The sequence below is a fragment of the Crinia signifera genome, chromosome 7, assembly GCF_055691185.1.
Source record: "Crinia signifera chromosome 7, ASM5569118v1, whole genome shotgun sequence".
Classification (NCBI taxonomy): Eukaryota; Metazoa; Chordata; class Amphibia; order Anura; family Myobatrachidae; genus Crinia; species Crinia signifera.
In genome coordinates, this window is record NC_139223.1 from 147756112 (window position 1) to 147778746 (window position 22635).

Sequence of the window (22635 nt, forward strand, 5' to 3'; positions counted from 1 at the left end):
TTTTCCAGGTCACCGAAAAGTACCAACTGACACAGTTTAAAAGATCCACAGGTGGAGCTAATTATCTCACTTGATTCTGTGAGGAGACCTGCAAAACATGCACTGTGTGGGGTCCTGAGGACCGACTTTGAGAACCTGTGGCCTATACTAAAGTAAATTATCCGCATGCAGTGTATGAAGCTCTGAAGACTGAAAAACTGAGAGTAAATATTGTTACATTTTCATTTGTTTATTAGTACAGTTATTTAATAACACTGCTTGTTCCCAATGTTACAATAAAACAAATGTTGATATAAATAAATGTTAATTTTATGCATAATAATAATAATAATAATAATAATAATAATAATAATAACAATAAAAGCAATGTGCATAAATTCCAAACATTATTTGAGTAAAAAATGAAACCCTATGTATTACGTTCATCTAAGTAAAATAAAGAAAAAATAAAAGGTGTGTTTCATACAGAAATGGGAAATTGATCTGGTCCATAGGTTACCTACAATATTTTGATGGCTCCCTATGTGGTATAAGCCTGAAGATGAGAAGCAGGTGAGCAGTGATGGCGGGGGTGATGGGAAAATCACATGATTCAACCCTAAACCCTGACTGGAAAAATGTGGCAATTGGAGCATAATTGCATAGGGATGAGGCCAAATTATTCAGTTGTCATCAAAACCTACACAGTAGCAATGCCCCTTGCACATTAATCCACTCAGTAGTATTAGTACCTCTTACATATCACGCCCACAACGTATGTAATGCCCCTTGTGCATTAAGCCAAATAGTAGTATTAGTACCTCTTACACATCACGCCCACAACGTATGTAATGCCCCTTGTGCATTAAGCCAAATAGTAGTATTAGTACCTCTTACACATCACGCCCACAACGTATGTAATGCCCCTTTGCATTAAGCCAAATAGTAGTAGTGCCCTTACACATAATCCCACAGATGATTTTAGTATCACCTCTTGCACATTAAATCACAGAGTCGTCCCTTCCACATAATGCGAATAGTAGTAGTAGTGCCCTGCCACTGTCCCACTCTCCATCTATATCACCATAAATGCAACAAAATACAGCACACACCCATTTAGAGTTGCTGGAGGGTATGTAGAGAGGAGAGAGGACATCTCTCCTTACAGATGGGTGCCTGGGAAGGCCATTGCAGAGGTCAGTGTGGGACCTCAGAGATGGAGCATGGTGCATCGCTGCTACTAATATACATAACATGTACATCTTTGATCCGCCATCTTAAGGCACATCATCAGATCACTATGCATGACAATCAGTCATCTGATTAACCTTTAGTTATATATCAGAGACGTGTGGTGAGGTATATGGCTCAGAAGACATTGGCTAGTACCAGGGCCAGATTTACATACAATCCATGAGCCCAAGAGGCATTATACACAGGTGCAGCAGTATATACTTTTGGATATTGGGTGAGTTTCGATCAGAGATGTGTGGAACAGGTACACAGATGGGGCACTATTTCCTCCAGAGTTTTGACCATAAACATAATTAGAATGATGCAAAGAAGATATTTATAATACATTCTTTGTATTTTTCTGAGATCTTAACAACCCTGGCTTATACTTAAGTATGACAAGAAAGGCTCTGCCTCACCTGCCTGACACCAAAGCATGTCACTGATATTAGAATATATGGGAAGCGGTCAAAATCCCAGCGTCGGAATCCCGACGGTAAAAATACCGACGCCGGAATCCTGACCGCCGAAATGCCGGCACTTTCTCCCTCTATGGGTGTCCACGACACCCATAGAGGGAGAATAAAATAGTGTGCAGAGCATAGAGAGGCACCGGGCCCGCAAGGGGGGTTGATCCACCGCCCCCCCTTGTCGACATTTCGGCGGTCGGGATTCCGGCGTTGGGATTCCGACCACATGGCATTAACATAAAGCCAAGGCAAAACTGCTCACGATCACCCAGGACGGATAGCTGGACAAATCCACCAGAAAGCTGCAGCGCTGGCTTGCTATGCGGCTAGCAGGGACGTCACAGACCGCAGGAAGCCAGAGAGAGATCAGCTGGGAGAGCACGTCGTAGGCTACGTAATGACGCGTTTCGTCATAAGACTTTGTCAGAGTATATAGATATAGATATGTATATATACTAGTAAGCAAATTATTCCAAAGCTAGTCTGCTACCTTGTGATTGCCTCTGTGTTTGTGCATGTGTGAGAGAGAAAGAAATGTACTGTAGTTTCACTCACAGATGACAGTGTTTCGGAGACACACAATAAGACACGAGACATATATATATATATATATCCCAACAACTAGTCAACACTATGGACCATGGCTAAAAGGAATCCCAAAAAGCCAATTTCTAAGGGTAAAACGAAATTGCAGCGAAGAAATACAGTATTCAACACAGATCGCTGTGATGAAGAAGAATTTTATGAAAAAAGGATATGAAGAGGCAGTTCTGGAGAACACCATAAAGAACGTATCAGAGCAAGACCGCACCAAACTCATAGAAGCCAAGAAAGTCGAGGGAGAAAGTAAAGAACAAAATCCACAACAACAACAGAATAATTTCCAATTTGCATTTATATCAAGGTTTGACAAGAATCACAAAAAGCTGGAAAACATTTTTATGAGAAACTGGCATATTTTACAGAGGGATCCAATCTTAAGAGAAGTGTTACCACCAAAACCCAAATTTATATACCGAAAATCAAAAAATGTGAAGGATCATTTGGTGAGAAGCACATTACCCGAAGAAAGACAAATAATGATTAGAACACGAGGATTCCATCGATGCGGCTTATGCCAAGGGTGCAAGTGGATACCAAGCACGGAATCAAAAACTACCACCATCTGCATTAATGGGACAAATGTGAAAATAGAGGAGTTCATAACATGCCAAACTTCGAATATAGTTTACGCCATAGAATGCTCCTGTGGCCTTTTCTATATAGGCCGCACCACCAGACCCCTTAAAACCCGCATAGCTGAGCATATAAGAAATATTAAACGAGGCCTACAAACTCATCATCTCTCCAACCATTTTAAAAATATACATTCTTGCTCTATAAAACATTTGAAACGATTTGTGGGCATTAAGAAAATCACTTCTACATGGAAAGATCGTAACATAGAGACAAATTTGGCTAAAGCGGAGATGAAGTTAATTCACACTTTGAAAACCTTGAATCCGAAAGGCCTGAACCAGGACTTTGAACTTAAATGGTTCTTGTAAAAAAATCACCCTTCATGCAAAAAAATTGCTCCATAGTAATTTCTGTCCCCCTCACCTTCTTTTATTCTAATTGTTTTTCATGAGTTTTAATATTTTAATTTTTAACATGTATTCAAATAAATCTGCCATTTTAATGTTTGCACTCATAATTGTTATACTCAAATTTTTATGCTTGTTTATATTCATCACTAAGGGATAATGGAACCAGGAACACCAAATTCTTTGAGATATAGCCCACAAAAACGCCAAACAAAAGTTTTAAATAGAAGAAAAACGAGGCCTACAAACTCATCATCTCTCCAACCATTTTAAAAATATACATTCTTGCTCTATAAAACATTTGAAACGATTTGTGGGCATTAAGAAAATCACTTCTACATGGAAAGATCGTAACATAGAGACAAATTTGGCTAAAGCGGAGATGAAGTTAATTCACACTTTGAAAACCTTGAATCCGAAAGGCCTGAACCAGGACTTTAAACTTAAATGGTTCTTGTAAAAAAATCACCCTTCATGCAAAAAAAATGCTCCATAGTAATTTCTGTCCCCCTCACCTTCTTTTATTCTAATTGTTTTTCATGAGTTTTAATATTTTAATTTTTAACATGTATTCAAATAAATCTGCCATTTTAATGTTTGCACTCATAATTGTTATACTCAAATTTTTATGCTTGTTTATATTCATCACTAAGGGATAATGGAACCAGGAACACCAAATTCTTTGAGATATAGCCCACAAAAACGCCAAACAAAAGTTTTAAATAGAAGAAAAACGGAATCTATCACGCGTTTCCATGACAACTAAAAATGCACCTTATTGACCATCTATGTCCGGCTATTGAAACGCAAGCAATGCGTTCCAGAGAAAGAAGAGGACTTCCGCAAGTTCAGATCACCGTCGAATCCGGAAACTACAAAGGACAGCACCTACAACATCCGGCGGCTGGAACGCAAGTCGTGCATTCCATAGACGGGAGATGACTATAAACAGCCGGCGGCTGGAACGCAAGCGGTGCGCTCCACAGACGGGTGATGACTTCCGGAAAGAAAGGAAAAAAGAACTTTGAGACGCTATAACATAGCGTCCTCCTGACAATAACTTTCTTCTAATACAGCGCTATAACAGCAGGGCGGACACTCTATCTATATGTTGAATAAACAAGTTTGTTATAGTATATTTTATGTCACGGAGATCACCGGAAGTGACACCTCCGTTAACAGGAAGTCCCTCAGGGGGAGGGTATTTAAACCAGTATAGCGTGGTTCAAGCTCCCACCTTGAAAAAGGGACGTGGAGTCCCGAAACATGTTGGTTTAGGAGCTTGCAACCACTTTTTCATTTATCCTTTTATTGTGGACCGAAGGTAGGAACTATAGAGTGCCTGGCATACATACCAGTTTTTGTCTTGTCCGGACCAAGCATCACTGTTAACATTGCCAGTCACCTTAAGAACCTGCCACGCTCCAGCTTCAATTTTTAAAAAAAAAAAATTTCTGTATTGTACTTACCCAATAAATACATTTTTGGCACAAAGCTTTGGGAAAAAGATACCTTGATACGTGTCCACATCGCCATTACATCGTGAGTACGGGTACGCTACCCAATGAATTTAAAGATACCTTTATGTGATTAACTACATTTGATATTGTGTAAGTGAGGTATGCACTTGATTTCAAGCCTCACAAACATAATATTTCAAAAGGAGATATAACGCCAGATACAAAACCAGTGGCTTTTTTTGTTTGTTTTCTCTCCATTTCCATATATACATCTGGATAACACACTTGGAGTTTACCGGACAGAACTATTCTATCAAAAATAGAAAGAAACATATTCGAACTCAGAGGAAGAGGAAGTATTGATTTATTTATTATTTTTTCCGTCACATTGGTGTCCCAACAAGGGTAGCGCTAAGTTGTGGTGTATCACCCTACATTTCTTTCTAAGTTTACATTGTGGGCCTTTAAGGTTAGACCCAGCCGATACATCACCAGCTGCAACCTTTGGGAGCGCCTGAGATAGAAACCCCGAACCACAAAAATCCTACTGTGTATTTTTGATACGCTGTAATACAGATCTTTTGAACCAGACTCCCAGTGCCGCTTTATTTCACCACATATATCCAATACTTCAAGGAGGGCACGGGAGCAGATGAACAATCAGCAAGAGTGCCGGACCGTCTGCCAGTATATATATGTATATATATATAGATAGATAGATAGATAGATAGATAGATAGATAGATGATATTTCAATATATGTAAGCTAGATGACTGGCACTCAAGCGTTCATGCAGCAGCTTTCCCATTGCCGCTTTCAATATCAATATTCCGTGCCTCTGTGTTGGATGAAACTCTGTTCAAATGTTCAATGAGAATAAATACTTGGACAGCAAAACACTGCATCATCTTTTCTGGGCTCAGACCCATTTATCAAGGTATAAAAAAAGATCCAATTTCACATACTGTACCTTATAACACATATATGCACCCTTCAAATGCCACAACTTCTCTGTGGAGAACCAAAGACGTCACTATCAGTCTAATTCCGACCTGATCGCTGATGTGTGAATTTGCACAGCAACCGATTATTGATGTGCTGAGTATGAATCTGGACTGCAATGTGCATGCGGGATGCCTTACAGCAAGGCAATTGACAAGGAGCTGGTGTTTGGGAGTGAAAACCGGTCATTTAATGGTGCCAAGAAAATCTTAGGTGTAACTGGATAAATTAAGATGTGCCTAGGGAAAACGCAGGCATGCCCAAGCATTGTAGTGGAGGGCAGTGGCAGTTTTTACCTATGGGCTGCAGGGCTGCAGCCCCCCCAGGTAAAATCTACCACTGTCTCTGCCTAAAGTTAAGCCAGATGGCAGTGACTTCCTATTGGAAGTACAACTTGCCATTCACTCAAGGCAGTCCCATTGGGAGGTGTTCCCTCCCTCCGGGATGCCTCTATGTGCGCAAATGCGTGGCTGCCCCCAAAATGGGTTCTATGCATGCTCCGTACCGTGTGCGCTGGCTCCGTGCAGGAGACCGACGGCCGGGACCGGAAGGTGCGGGGAGCGTCGTGGCGGCAGCGGAGGGGAGGGGGGGCTGCATTGTGGCAGCCCCTCTCCTCCAAAAGGGTAAGAGCTGCCACTGGTGGAGAGTGTGTGACATCAGCTCTGTCATCAATTAGGCTGATCCCATCGCAGACACCAAGTAAGTCTAGGGCTACATGGAGCTTGTGATGAGTAGAAAATCTTTAATTGGTGAGTATCTTATTGATGGTTTGTGATCTTTTTGCTTGGCTGCAAATTCTTCACTCGTCATACACATCTATTTGCACAGCGTGCACATTCATTTGCAAGGTGGCTCAGCAGCAATTGGGTCTGAATTAGGCACCAACCTCATCTCCTGAAGGCGTGTCCTGTATTCTCTAATAAATAAATGAAATATATACCGTAGATAGATAGATAGATAGATAGATAGATAGATAGATAGATAGATCGTGTGTCAAATAAATATATTTATTTAGATGAAACATAAAAATATAAGACAAATGTTGGAACAAAGTGTATTTAGTCATACAGTATAGGGGGAATCATTAACTGTGCAATTTTAATCTTGATCACAATCTTATTATATTCTCACCACAGATGTAGCAATTTATCTGAAAGCACTCTCAGTGTATCAGTTTTAAATATATTACAGGCGTGGAGTGATAAATTGAGATTATCACTAATAAGTAAGTGAGTTTCTGATGTATTTAACAGAAAAAAACCACAATGCTCTTTCAGCATATCAGACAGAATACTGATGTACTTACAAGCTGTAAAACCGCCTGTAGTCAGTTAGCTAGAAGAGTTCATTAGGATCTATATGCAGTATAAAAAAGGATAGGAAGCAAGACTAGAGTAATTCATTGTCTTATGACTCAATTCTAATCATTTCAGTCAGTGTGACTGACAGAGAAATGCTTTCCACTGTGATTGAGAGTATTGATTTATCAACCCCTTTTGGGGAAAACTGGAGATACACAATCACACAACCTTCACTTTCAAAAAACCTCTTCATCTGCCTTAATCATCTGATCGATAATCGGCATCAGGATTCTGGATCTTCAGAGAAGCCTTTGTCCAATGTCTTTATTTTCATTCCAGCAATGTGTTATGCATTTGCTGAGTCAAGGAGATCTAAACTGGAAAAAAATGAACAGCGAGTAAAAGCACTATTGGTATTTATTGCTCATACGTCCATTTTTAATCTTTTTATGTTCTGTTTAGTTTTTGCTTTTTTTTTTGCTGTGTACATTTTCAATTATCATTTAATTTTTATTTTTTGGGGGGATTTTATTATAAGTCATATTAAATTTACTTTTCATTAAATGTTTAACAAACCGTGGAAGTAGATTACTCTGCATAGCGAACCTATTACCTATTATTTATGTTTATATTTCACTGGGCCATTGTTCTCTGCAGTGACTTCTAATAACCTATTTCACGATAATGGCAAATTTATTTTATTTTTATACTTTAAAATAAAAAAATAAAAAAATATACACAAAAGTATAAAAGTAATGTTTTATGACATTTATGTCTTTTATCCCTTTTTTTTAAATCAAATACTATATTAGAATGACTTAATCTCTAGCCAGGATTTTCTCTTCTTTACAGGAGAACAGCAGAAGCCAAAAAGGCAATTTGTATTTCACAAGTGTGAAGTGTTTCCAATTAAAGTTTCTTGGTGTTTAGCCAGTTTCACAATTGAATTATAAAAAGCATAAAAACATATAATCTAATGTACACTCTGTGAAGACTGAAGTCTTTATTCTGCTGCTTTCAGAAGAGCCATTCAATATAATCACGACATTCATACCAATTATAAGAGCAGTGTACTGTGGACTTCTTATATGTTCCATAGACTGAAGTCAAGAAGCCCAGTGCGCTGTGCTAATTCCTTAAGTGAAATCAGCAGAGGTTTCCTACAGCAGCGTCCTGATTTAAATTACAGAGCACATCTTATGCATTTTTTTTCTCTGGCTGTGAAATATCACCGTACAGTAGCTTTGTACTGACCCTTTTTCCAAAGCCTTTGCTTAAAGTGTGACTAATATAGTGACGGATGACAGCTAACTTCAACATCCGACAACACGTAAGTTGAAGACACTTTTTATCCTATTGCCAATCTGCGAGTGTCTGAATAAGCCTCGTCAACTTCATTACAAACTCATCATCTCTTGTGTAGATAATGATAGCCTAGACTGGTGGGGAACTTAGCTACTTGTTGTTTTTACCGACTCTTTATGCCTTCAGGCCAAGCATCTGTGGGGATAATGAATGGAGTGATTCTTTTGGCACAAAACAAAGGACTATTAGGGTGAGGAAAGGCCCATGGCGTCAGTCTAGCCCTCACTTTCAGAGCCAAAAATTCTTTGTTAAAAATGTGTTCTTGGAAAATAGCTCTATCGTAACTAAGGAAGTTAAAAGACAGAGTAACTTTGTCCTGTGGTATGGTGGTTAATGCTTTCTAGCAGTGTCTGTGTCACATTCCATCTCTGGATTTCTCTGGACATTTTTACGCAGTGATAATTTATGTGAATTTTTGCAACAGAATGCTTGACTGATGAATTGCTACATGAGAAAAGTATTTTACGTTATATTAGTCAACTATATTTACCAAAATCAGCTGCGAAGATATAAGTAACAACATCTACAAAACATAGGCTGAAAAATGGAATTTAATAACCATTCGTTATGTGACTTTATGAAGCTAATTGTAATAAAATTTTAATTTTACCAAATCAAGAAATAAATCAGTAAATAAATAATAGTATGTATATATTATAAGGGCACGGTAGTGCCCTTATATTAAGGCTGAATCCAACGAACGGATTTTTCCCATAGGGAACTTTTCGGATGGGGGCATGGTGTTTGAGGGACTGCTACATATATATATATATATATATATATATATATATATATATATATTTGCAAAAGAAAAGAGAGAGACGCGGAGACGTGGAGACGTCTTTGGTCCACCGGTGAATCCTGCACGTGCGGCTGTGTTCAGTGAGCGGTGAGCGCTGAGTCCGTGGTCCTTGGTCGGCGGCTGAGCGGCTTCCTTTCCTGCGTGTGCCGTGGGTCATCTTGTTGCAGAGATCGGTATATTCATGTGGCTGGCAAGCATCTGATTTTAAACCCCCATGTATGTGAGCATAAAACAGTAAAAAAGTGTTGTTTATACTTGACTCATTGGTGCGTCTCTCTCTTTTCTTTTGCAAGCATCTACTCTTGGATCTGTGGTAGGATCCGTGACAGAGACTGCACACATGTTGGATATCAAATGTAGCAGTGAATGAGCAGAGGGCACTCGCAAATGTGAGTGACCTCTCCTCATTCACTGATATATATATATATATATATATATATATATATATATATACATAGAGGATAAGCGGCACCCGGAGACTGATCAATCAAGTATAACAGACGCTGGCTAGATCAAACGTTTTCGAAGTTTATTCACTTCTTCATCAGGATGCATCCTGATGAAGAAGTGAATAAACTTCAAAAAAGTTTGATCCAGCCAGCGTCTGTTATACTTGATTGATCAGTCTCCGGGTGCCGCTTATCCTCTATGTGTGTTGGGATACTGCGGTATTCTATAGCTTGGCACCGGAGCAAGCCATATTTTGTGTTTGAAAGTGCTGCTCTACTACTTCTTTCTCTCTCTCTATATATATACATATATATATATATATATAGAGAGAGAGAGAGAGAGAGATATACGCCTCCTGACGAAGTCCAGCGTGACGAAACGCGTTGAGGGTGTTCCTGTCTTACGTGAACCGGTGGTCTGATCCCGCGGTGAAGCCAAGCAGATATCCACGCTGTCTCACAAGCTTCTGTTACCGTCTTTGGGGAATCCGAGTGTACCGAAATCCTTTGGACGCTGGTGACAAATATGCTGTTTTCTTTTAACCCATGTGTACGTGAGCTTTTATGAACTAGTAAAAATTGTCATATTTTATACTCACCTGCGCGCCTCCTCCCATTCCTTTCTTCACATGTACCAAAATCTTTGAGGTTGGAGATAGCCTCTATCGTGGAGGAAAGGCTGCGCCACATGAAGGAGTCTTTATAAAAGTGACCACTCACTACAAAATAGTGACCGAGCGCTCTTCAGATTATTGGTTGTATATATATATACATATTTATATATATATATATTGTCCAGGAAGCCCGGGACTCCTGTGCTGACAGGATCAGCTCTTAAATACTTGCCCAGGTGCCCACCTGGGGAGTTTTTTCCCCCAACAGATACAAAAAAAATACAGGTGTCAATCTGGGTCTGGTGCAAAATTAAAACTTTTTACTTTTTACAGCATGCTTAATTTTGTATACCTCTCACAGTGCTCCCCCTGCTCCAGATGGCATCCCTGAGCTCCGGACCGGAAGCTGCAGCAGGACCCGGACGGTGGAACGTCAGGTGGTGGGGGAGAGCTCATATGTGATGGTATGTACTGTATAAATGTCACTATGTTTTTGATTACTGCAAGTGTCTTGATGATATATGTATATATTTTGGTCCCAGATCCAGACATAAAAGCAGGGGGTCCTTTGCGCGGCGTAGCCTCATGGGAAGGAGGCGTGGCATCACAAAAAGGGGTGTGGTATTACACTTTAGACCATACACAGTAATGCCCATTACACATTTTAGCAAACTCCGTAATACCCATTACACATAAAGCCACACGCCATAATGCCAATTACACATAAGGCCACACACCATAATGCCCATTACACATTGTGCCACACATCATGATGCCCATTACATACTATATAACAAACTGTAATGCCCATTACATATTTGCCACATAAGTGCTGCTTACCTACGTGCTCCTTGCTAGGGGGTTCTTGCTTGATGGCACCATAGTACCCATTACACATGATGCCGCACGCCATAGTACCCATTACACATGATGCCGCACACCATAGTACCCATTACACATGATGCCCCACACCATAGTACCCATTACACATGATGCCGCGCACCATAGTACCCATTACACATGATGCTGCACACATAATGCCCCTTACACATGATGCTGCACACATAATGCTCTTACACATGATGCTGCACACATAATGCCCCTTCCACATGATGCTGCACACCGTCATGCCCCTTACACATTAAGCCACACATTATGCGTAATGCCCCCACATACCGCCACTTGTAGCATCCCTTAAGCAATGCCCCAAAAGTACCACTTACTGTAAATTTTTATATGAGCCTTCGCTGCTGCTGCAGGGAGAGATGGAGAGCGGTGCAGCTGCATCTATGGGGAGAGGAGCAGAGCGCAGCGCAGAGCACGCTCCCACTCCCCTCCTAGTGTCCCCTCTAGCCGAGTGGACATTTGAAATATTGTGCGCGCTGTTGTTGTGTGTGACGTCAGGGGAGCACGCCGGGCGCCGGCACCACATGATTAAAAGGAGGGGGGGCGGGCAAGGGGAAAGCGGGGAGAAGAATTGGAGCGGAAGCTGCAGGGGTGACAGTCATTGACAGCTGGGCAGAGAGCAGGGGGCTGTCGAGCTGTATTCAGAGCACTGCAGGTCACGGCTGTTTGAAATAATACCCCTTTCACAACAGAAAATGCAGGGATTTACCCGGGAATATTGTCTCAGGATGCATTTTCTGGTGTGAGGGGGAGAGACAACCACTCCCCTCTCCCTACCCCCCTTTAACCAACCAGCTCTATCTTCGGAACCAAATGATCCATTTACATGAGACCAGTATCATATTAAAGAACTTTTGAGTTGGCTTCGAATGATTTTGGTCCCGTGAATCTGGGCTGTTTGGTTCCAGAGAAATCTGCCCTCAAAGAACATAAACATGTCATGAAATTACATTTAAGAAATTATCTGGTATCAGATTGAAGGCCTAGCGATTTGGGTTCGACTGAGATCAACCTCGAGCTTCAGTGATCCCGAAGAGGGAACTGGCAGCCGTTGAACTGGGTGGGGGTCGGAATTAGCGGGTCCCATGTTATCCTATAGGGAAAACGTTCCAGCTTTGCCTGGCAGTATCTCCGGTTCCCAGGGGGCTAGAGACATGGGGCTGGACTCGTTGGAAAGCCCCATCCCTCAGCTATAAAATGGGCTAATAGGTGGTCCTGTGCACCCCCGGACCACCCCCTAGATTCGCCTATGATTTTGTGCACTATTTGAGTGGATGTAACTTTTTTATAGCTTGATGTCCCACGCAGCAAATAGAAGTGTCCCTGGTGCTCCCCTGTTACCTGTAGCCTGACAGTGCTGCAGACTAATTATTTTTAATGTGGATCAAAGTGATACAAAAATACTATAAGCTACACCTTCAGCTACTCTTGTCGAGAAAGATGGAGCTCTGTTGAAGAAGATAGGACAGAGCAACCAATCAAATTTTATTTATCATTGAATGACAGCTTGAAGTGTATAGGCTGCTATCGGCAACTTCTCCAATTGTCATCTTTAGAAGTTTATTTACATCCTTTCCATAGGGGTCAATGTAATAGCCTTCACTATGCAGATACCTGTGAGATCTCAGCGAGTCTGGCCAATTTTTTAAAAGAGCACTCATTTGAAAGGCAAAACCAGGCTGTTTTTTTCTTTTAAATGATTGCCTGTTTCAAATTTCAGCCAGACTACCTAGGATCTAGCTATTAGATGCATCAGACAGGCTGTTAAAATAACCTCTAGTCTCCAGTGCCCTGAATTGTTGGGTGATCTGATTCTTGGCTTCAGGTATGGATGCAATACCAACAAGATTATTGGACAGTTCCCTAGGCCCTAGATATAGTAAGGCTCTCTTTCTTTCCGGGATATTGGCCCCAAAAAAGAAAATAAGAAACAATAGTGTAATACTGTAAAACTCAAAGATTTTTTTTTTGGGAGATAAAAGGTTGTGACTCGTACCAATAAGATATGTCTACCAGAATAGCAGACACATGCGCTTAATTGATGGACACAATCTGTCAGCAATGGAATCCTCTTTCCTCCTCCTCACAGATGGTCACATATAATTTTGCCTACAGAAAATGCAAACAAAATAAGCAGATGTATAACCAAAACAGGCGTCCCTGGATGCTGGTACACAGTTAGGGTCCTCAGAATCGTCCTCTGCCTCTTTCAGGCCTCAGGTATGGATGGACTGGGCTTTATAACAGCCCTGGCATTGTAGTGACCATACATTCCATAGCTCATCGGGATGTGGCCTCACAGCAGGCCACGTGTCTCAATTTTTTGAGGGTCTGAGCAGAATGCCAGGTGCAGGGCTGACATCAGAATTTTTGTGGCCTAGGACTGACAAAATAGGAAGCCACCTCACCCCTACTGTTAAAAATATATATATATATATATATATATATATATATATATATATGCTGTTATGCCATGGGAGAAAGTCTCTTCTTTACAAGTTTAAGTTCATCCCAGATGCCTGTGATTCCAACATGCTTCGGGAGACAATATACCACCATCAGGGATCAACGTATAATGATGACATACACAGCAGGTTTTTATATTCACATGTAGAACACACCTTCACCTATCGCAGTGATGGCTAACCTTGACATTTCAGCTATTGTCGAACAATACATCCCAGCTTGCCCTGAATCAGTTTTAGAATGGCCAAATGATAAAACTGTAGCAGGGCAAGATGGGATGTATAGTTCAACAACAGCTGGAGTTTCAAGGTTAGCCATCACTGACCTACTGTATCGGTAACAATTGTGGACACACTCCCACCCACCACACCTGTAACCCTCAGCCAATTATTCAGCAGTCTGGCACAGAGGGTGAGTGGTTAAGGATGTCCTACAGCAGTTACCCTAATTAAAAAAAAAAAAAGTGCACATACAGTATAAGATATTACACATATGTAAAATGTATACTAAAGATAAAAATGTTACACAGAGCAATTAATTACACTTATTCACTAGATGATCATATACCAACACAGTAAAAGCTAGAGGCTATTGTAAACCCTGGGTTAACTATGCAGTCGGCAAACACAGTAAAGAAATGCAACAAACCAACATATTATATTTCGTAGCTAAGGCCACTCTATAAGAAACAGTGTAAACCAAGTGTTATTTATGTATATAACAAACTTATACAGTCACAAATTCACTTCCAACAGTATATAGTCCCAAAAATAACTTTTTAAAACTTGCCTATTTATGTTTCTACTCATTCGTTCCTCTCCTCATTTTCAACCCTTACATGAAACAAAAAATGAAATAATTAAGATGGTAATTGATTCCTTTTGTAGGCATAATTATATCAAGTAATAAAAATATAATGTTGCTATGGCAATACTATAAGCTGCTGTCTGCCACCCATGTACTGTAATTATGATATTCAAGACTCAGCCTTAGGTGATATTCATACAAATCCTAGCCAGTTTCTATAACATGTAGCTAGTTTGTCATAATCTATTTCACAAGAAAATTAATCAATACATAGTAAAGCAGCCAAATGATCCACAGATCCATTGGCAGTAGATCTGCTCATCTCAAAGTATAGCTATTGAAATATTTATTGGTTGATAGTCCACTATGGGCAGTATTCAATTACTATAATCGACATGTGCAGTGAATCCTTTTTAGGATTCGCTGCACAGTCGCCGTGTTCTGGAGACGCCGCAGGGAGCCAGGGGACGACGGCAGGCAGGGAGTTGGAAGTCTCCCTGTCTGCCCCAGAATGTATGTGAGGGGTTGAGGGCTCCCCGGGACCCAGGCAGCACAAGCTGCCCCCCGGGAGAGCTAGCAGGGGACCGGGTAGGAGCCGCTAGCACTGCTCCCGATTGTGCATATGAAATGATCGGGGGAAGTGACTGTATAGTGCATATGTAATGAGCGGCTCTCGGCTCCTGGCCCGCTGCTGGCTGTTATGTGTAAAAAAAAATATATTTTTTAAATTAAATATATATTTATGTGCTGTAAGCATTCCCCTTCACATAATAAAATTCCTGATTTTTTTTACACCATTTTTTTTTTTTTTTAAACCTTTATTTTAAAAGTTCAGATTCCACTTCACCATGAAAAGATGGTGATTGCTACACGGTGATACACGGCGAAAATCACTTAGAAAGCAATTCGCCATCTTCTCATTGAATACACTCATGGCGAATCACAATGGAAAACCCATTGAAAAACCACAGCGAATTGCGGAGAGTATCATACGGCGAATTGTCCGTCATTCACTGTTCGCCGTCGGCGAAAAGTGCACGTTGAATAGGGTGATTCACTTTCTGACACAAAAAATCACCTTCCAAAGTGAAAATAGCACAAATTGAAACATGGCGAATTGGCCTCATTGAATACTGCCCTATGTGTAGCTGTACTGATAGATCTGTGCAGAAAATGTGGCTCATGATCAAAGAGTTTTCCCTGTAATAAATCAAAATGCAAATATCACCCAAACAAATCTACATAGGCCTCTCCAGTCTCCAACATGAATGTGAAGCCAAAGCCAGGACACATGTCACTTATCCAATGCTTCCCAATGTTAGAGAGAGGAGACACAGCTTAGCCTAGCTGGAGAGGTAGAGGGCCCACATAGAAACATAAGGGGTATTACCAACCTGATTTCATACAGCAGCTGATTATGATACCTTGCACATATGTAGTACACATGCGTGAGTCCATACTGCGATGAAATCCTGCTACTTTTTCTATTTGCACTCCATTTTTTAAATGCATGTAAAGCACACCAGGATGCTAAGTAGATGTGCAAGTAGCTTTTGCTGATTAAAATGTATAGAGCATGCTGATATACTATGTGTAATTGAGACTTTTTCCCTTATTCAGATCTGAGCTCAGTACAAATTTGTTCTCAAAATGGCCAAAATGGTTCTGCACATGTTAAATCTGCCCCACCTGCAGTGCACATGGTTTTGCCCATTTTGAGAACAAATTTGTACTGCGATTAGATCTGAATAATGGCCTTTATCTACATAAAATAATTAGAGACAAACCACATATCATTGCAACTCTATGTGCATAACAAATAATGCTACACTATTTGGCTATGAAACAATGTGGGCGGGATGTACTAAAGGGAAAATGTGGGGTCTTTGACTACATTAAAATCTCCTCCTATGATTAACGAGGAGTGTGATCTTTGTGCCAGTAGTTGGGAGATCTGGCAGAGGAAATCTGGGGTCTGGGTGTTGGGGGCGTATATGTTTAAGATGGTGTATGCTGAGTCTCCTATCCGGATATCTAGTAGCAGGAATCTGCCCTCAGGGTCTAGAATTGAGTCTGTTACAGAATAAACCAATTTTTTAGAGAAGAGTATGGCTACTCCTCTTGATTTGGTGACGTAGGGGGCCGATATGCACTCTGCAATCCATGGTGCCCTAAGTGTTGAGTCCTCTCCCGCCCTCCAGTGGGTCTCCTGTAATAGTATGATATCTGGGTCATGATGTTTTATGTGGGTTATTATTCTCCTTCTTTTGATTGGGGAGTTTATTGGGGAGTTAATCTGCTCTAAATATTTTAGAATTTATCGGCCTGTTTTGTGTCCGATCTACAAACTCTGCTCCCATTACATAGGATGAGTTTTATGTTTAAAATGGGCAAAACATCTGGATACATCTTTTTATAGGTGGCTCTTATTTAGAGCTGAAACTTTCCTAGCTTGAGTGAACTCGGATGCTATTATGTTGGCCGATTTTGCGTAAAAATCGCACATTTCAAAAAATTATACCAAAATCGGCTCCCATAACACACGGCCCATTGTCTCCAGAACTAGACACAGTATTCTAGATGAGGTCATACCAATGACCTATACAGTGGCATTATTATCTTATACTTCTTTATTTCTAATGATGCTTCCTTTCCCTATGCAACCAATCATCCGACTGGCCTTCCTCATTGCTTTGTTACATTGCATATCTCCCTTTAAGTCACCTGGAAATAATGACTCATAAATCCCTTTCCTGCTCAGTAGTTTCCAATATAGTGCCATTAATAATATATTTAGCCTTTGGATTTTTGAGACCCAAATTCATGATTTTGCATTTTTTGTGATTAAACAAGTTCTTCCAAAAAGCCGTACTAATGATGTAGCCAAAAGACTCTCCAGGACCGAGATGTGCTGGATACATCGTTTGGGAACTCTTGTTCCCAAAGGTCTAATGGAGAGTTTGAGCTCAAACCATTTTTAAGCTAAAGTGAGACATCTGTTCCTAGTACTCATTTTGGGTCACTATCTATTTCACATGTTAAGCGGTGGTGGTCGAAAAATCATATAAAATGTATTTTAATCTCTTGTTTTGTTCTTTCTTTCCCCTTTTTCTTCTAGCGCTCATATCCGTTGATTTTATGTAATTGTACACAGCATCGGATTTCCCTATGACACCGGGTCAATCTAAATTAAAAATAAGCTGATTGAAACGCATCTGTCAAATCAAAAATTGAAGTATTTCCGCGTGTGTGACACGCAAACGTCACTTCCTGTATATTCAGCGGCAATCAGTGATGGATATGCGCCCAGCCGGAGACGGCTGAATTACATCGTTTCGCCTACTTCCGGCGATTGGAACGCATGAGGTGACGCACTTCCGCGGAATGGAACGCACCTCCATATTGGTTTCACGGGGAAACCGGATGCTGGATGCCGATTAGCGGCAGCTGATCTGTATTATGCTTAATGTCAAAGAAATTTTGAGATAAATTACTAAGCTTGGGGGCAGGCTCAAATACTGTCCGGTGAGTGTATCACCTAATACACCAGGGATGTACAAATACAGAAAGAATACCGACAGTGTTTTCAAGCGCTCCCTGTGTTTCTATGTCTCAATTCTACTCCGTCCTAGATGTCTCTGATGTTTTATTCATATGACATAGAAAGGAGAGAGAAACCACATTCTGGGCCTTATTTTGGTTCATTCTTTCTGACAAAATCCTTCTTAGATGGGCAAAACCATGTGCACTGCAGGTGGGGCAGATGTAACTTGTGCAGAGAGAATTAGATTTGGGTGGGGTTTTACTTCAAAGTGAGATCTATATTGCAGTGTAAAAATAAAGCAGCCAGTATTTACCCTGCACAGAAACAAAATTACTCACCCAAATCTAATTCTCTCTGCACATGTTACATCTGCCCCCCCTGCAGTGCACATGGTTTTGCCCATCTAAGAAGGATTTTGTCAGAAAAGAATGAACCGAAATAAGGCCCATAGTGTGATATCAGATACCAAATGCAGTTTCTACCCTACAAGAAAGGTATATGGTGAAAACCGTACCCCGTGCTGTGGTCCACTAATTCAATGGTGGACTATTCACACTTTGGGTCTGAGGGAGTAATGTGACTCCAATGGATACTTTAATCGTCTCCAAGTCGTTCCATGTAGAACAGGGGTGGCCGGACTTTTGTTTCCTGGGATCTACTTTTTGAACTCTTACTTACCGGAGATCTACCGGCGTCAATATGTTGGGAAATCTTGCAAATTTAGGTATTATCGTTTGGTTCACAGGATGGCACTCTGTATTAAGATGGTGTATCCGGTGCCAGGAACATACAAAGTAGAATAAAGAAAGCCCTTACCCCCCTTGTTTGCAGAAGGATAGGAACGGACACTCGAATGGTAGATGAAGAAAATAAGAGTTTATTGTACAAACATAATTGCATAAACAGACAGCTGTAGTTTTCATCAGAGGTGAAATCAAATTTAGGTATGAGATGACTTGCACTGCATGGCATCAGCAAGCTTTGAATACTCAGGGCAGTAGGTACTCGTTCCTAATCGTAAGCAGGCGTCAAGGTGGTCATCAGTTAGACTTGATCTGTATTTGGATTTGATTATTTTCATATGCGAGAATGCAGACTCACAAAGATATGTGGAGCCAAAAAGTGCTGTTATGTACATGGCACTTTTTCTTAGGTTAGGATATTTTTCTTCAGCAAGAAGCTTCCAAAAATTTCCTTCAGAAGACCGGGCTTTGATAAAAATATCATTTTGCAAAGTCATTATTTCATCTGCAACTGAAGAGGTGTCCATATGAAAAAGAGAGGACATTTGGGATGCAATATCATCAATATCCTTGTCTGTACCAAAGGGAAAAGACAAAAATGTTGCTAGCGGTTCAAGAAATCTGAAGTCCTTGAAACGTCTTTCAAAGTCTGATTGGAGGTTTTCAATCTGTTCCATATATCTGGAAATGGCAAGTTGCGAATGTTCTTTTTTTTGAGCATCTAGCTCAGAGAGAAGATTTTTAAAGTCACGCAGGTTGTACTGCTGGAGACGCACACACAGCATTTTCAGTTTCTGCTTAAAGAAGTTAATAGACCCAATCATTTCAACAACATTTTTGTCTTTACCTTGAAGCTGTATATTCAGTTCATTTAACAGGGCTGTGATGTCTGTTAAAAAAGCTAAATCTAGCAGCCACTGTTCGTCATCCAACTGCCTGTATTCCACATCTCTGGACTCTAAAAAATCTTTGATTTCGGGTAGTAGTTCTCTAAATCTTTGCAGAAATGCACCTCTACTTAGCCATCGGACATCAGTGTGCAATAAAAGATCATTATGTGGTGCTTCATTATCTTCAAGTTGTGATCGGAAGAGACGCCTCTGAAGACTTCGTGCTCTAATTGAATTTACAATTTTGAGTGCTATATCCATGACATCAGCCATATTTAGCATTTTACCACACAAAGCTTGCTGATGAATTATGCAATGATAATTCAGGAAGTCAGGAAATGTTTCATCATGTTTGCACAGGGCAATGAACCCATTGGTCCTTCCGGTCATAGACGGTGCTCCATCAGTGGTTATGGAAACAAGTTTGTATATTGGTAGTTGTGTGTCCTTTATGTATTCCTTGAAGGCCTGAAAAATGTCTTCCCCTCTAGTTTTTCCCTTTAGTGGCAGGATTTTTAGCATCTCCTCTTTAGCAGACATATCTTCAAAAACCATTCTAGAGAATATGCAAAGTTGTGATGTGTCTGTCAGGTCTGTTGACTCGTCAAATTGCAGAGAAAAGAAGACACACTCTTTTTGGTCTTTTTGCAACTGCTCCACTAAATTGTCAGCCATAACTTCACAGCGTCGCATCACAGAATTTCTGGAAAGCTGGATATCCTGAATAGAAGACATAATCTCCGATTTGTTTTTAAAATCTTGGAATAATACATCTGCTGCCTCTAAAAAAGCCTCTTTCACTATTTCTCCATCTTGAAAATTTTTTTTTTTCTTTGCAAGTATGTGGCTGACACGCAATGATGCAATAGTAGCTGCCTTTGATTTAGCACTAGGTCTTGTAAAAACTGACTGCTGAGTGCCAAGGTGCAGTTTTAGCTGGTGAACTTTCTTCTTCCGCAATTCACTTTTAGGAGGATAATCGGTGTCAAACTTATTGTGCATGGTTTTAAAATGCCGTTCCAGATTCCCTCTTTTTGCAATTGCAACTTTAGAATGGCAGATCAGACATACACATTTTGAGTTTGACATTGTGAAAAAAAAGTCATTCTCCCATTCAGAGTGGAAATAGTACGTTTTTGGCTTCTTGGCATTTTGTGCAGTACTCATGGTGATAGCAGGCTCCTAGGAAACAAAACATCATGATAAATATCAGTCCCCACGTCATATTAGCCACCATAGCAGCACACTCAGTGGATATACTTACCAATAGTTTGCCTGTTCTTCCTTGAAGACTCTCGTGGAGGTGATAAAATGCTCCTGCACTGTGACCGCTCAGACTTGTAGACAATGGCTTGCCTTGCTCAACCCTGCACCTCAAAGACTCTGTGACCTAAGTGACAACACATTTGGGCACCCCTGAAATTATACTGCACACATTTGGGGTACCAATGGAATTATACCGCATACATTTGGGCACCCTTGGAATTATACCACACACATTTGGGCAACCCTGGACTGATAGGGGACACATGGGGGTACCAATGGAATTATACCGCACACATTTGGGCACCCTTGGTACAGCACACATTTGGGCACCCTTGGTACAGCACACATTTGGGCACCCTTGGAATTATACCACACACATTTCGGCACCCTTGGAATGGTACAGCACACATTTGGGCACCCCTGGCTGATATGGGAGACATGAGAGTACCAATGGAATTATACCGCACACATTTGGGCACCCTTGGTACAGCACACATTTGGGCACCCTTGGTACAGCACACATTTGGGCACCCTTGGAATTATACCACACACATTTCGGCACCCTTGGAATGGTACAGCACACATTTGGGCACCCCTGGCTGATATGGGAGACATGAGAGTACCAATGGAATTATACCGCACACATTTGGGCACCCCTGGCTGATATGTGACACAAGGGGGTACCAAAGGAATTATACAGCACACATTGGGCAACCCTGGCTGATAGGGGACACAAATGGAATTATACCGCACACATTGGGCACCCCTGGCTGATATGTGACACAAGGGGGTACCAAAGGAATTATACAGCACACATTGGGCACCCCTGGCTGATAGGGGACACAAATGGAATTATACCGCACACATTGGGCACCCCTGGCTGATATGTGACACAAGGGGGTACAAATGGAATTATACCGCACACATTGGGCACCCCTGGCTGATATGTGACACAAGGGGGTACCAAAGGAATTATACAGCACACATTGGGCAACCCTGGCTGATAGGGGACACATGGGGGCCACCTCCCTCCATGTAACAACCACCATAAATGAAAAAGGCACCTTACAGAAAATGCTTGCCTTGTTAATGCTTGCCAGATTTTATGGGCCCTACTCACGGAGAGATATTCAGCCACTTTCTGAGCGATTTTACATAATCGCTCAGAAAGTGGCTTACTATCGCTGTGTGTGTGTCCCACACTCAGCTCAGATGCGCGGCCCCGTGCGACCCCGATGCATAATAGTCCTGACTATTATTATCGCTCAGAAGGCCCACACATTTCTGCTTGTGTGGTGGCCTCTGAGCGATCAGCCGCCCGAGTCCTGCCCGGCAGCTGTCATTCACCCGCCATGAGCTCAGACGCCGGAGCGCATTGAGTGGGAGCAGCATTTAACTACAGTGATGGTGCCGTGGTGAGCACCCCTGCCCGAGTCCCCCCCCCCCCCCGGCATTGGCAGCACGGCAGGCACCCCAGCGGCAAAGAGGAGAGAGCAGGAAGAGCGCTCCCCGGGCCGTGCACAGGACATGGAGCGGGAGGAAGCGCTGCTGCGGGGCATCTCTGATACGGGGCATCAGCTGTGTGGCAAACAGAGCCGGCTCCTACCTGCAGGTGAGTGCACGGAGGGGGAGTGGGAGCAGCGTGGAGAGCACCACCAGTACCGCCCGGCACTGGCAGCACTCCACCTCGGCGCACCAGCGGCCGAGTGAACACTGCCAGGAAGGGAGCAAGGGCAGTGATGGTGCAGCGCT

General features: G+C 41.5%; 1 protein-coding gene across 1 annotated transcript; it reads right to left on the bottom strand.

The window, feature by feature from the left end:
- Positions 1-18627: 18627 nt before the first annotated feature.
- Positions 18628-22248, bottom strand: LOC146020656 (general transcription factor II-I repeat domain-containing protein 2A-like). The gene is made up of 2 exons (XM_083153930.1): positions 20882-22248; positions 18628-20799 (listed from the first exon to the last, which is right to left on the bottom strand). The coding sequence occupies exon 2, from the start codon at positions 20782-20784 to the stop codon at positions 18925-18927; it is 1860 nt and encodes a 619-aa protein (XP_083010056.1). The 5' UTR covers positions 20785-20799; positions 20882-22248; the 3' UTR covers positions 18628-18924.
- Between the last annotated feature and the right edge of the window lie 387 nt (positions 22249-22635).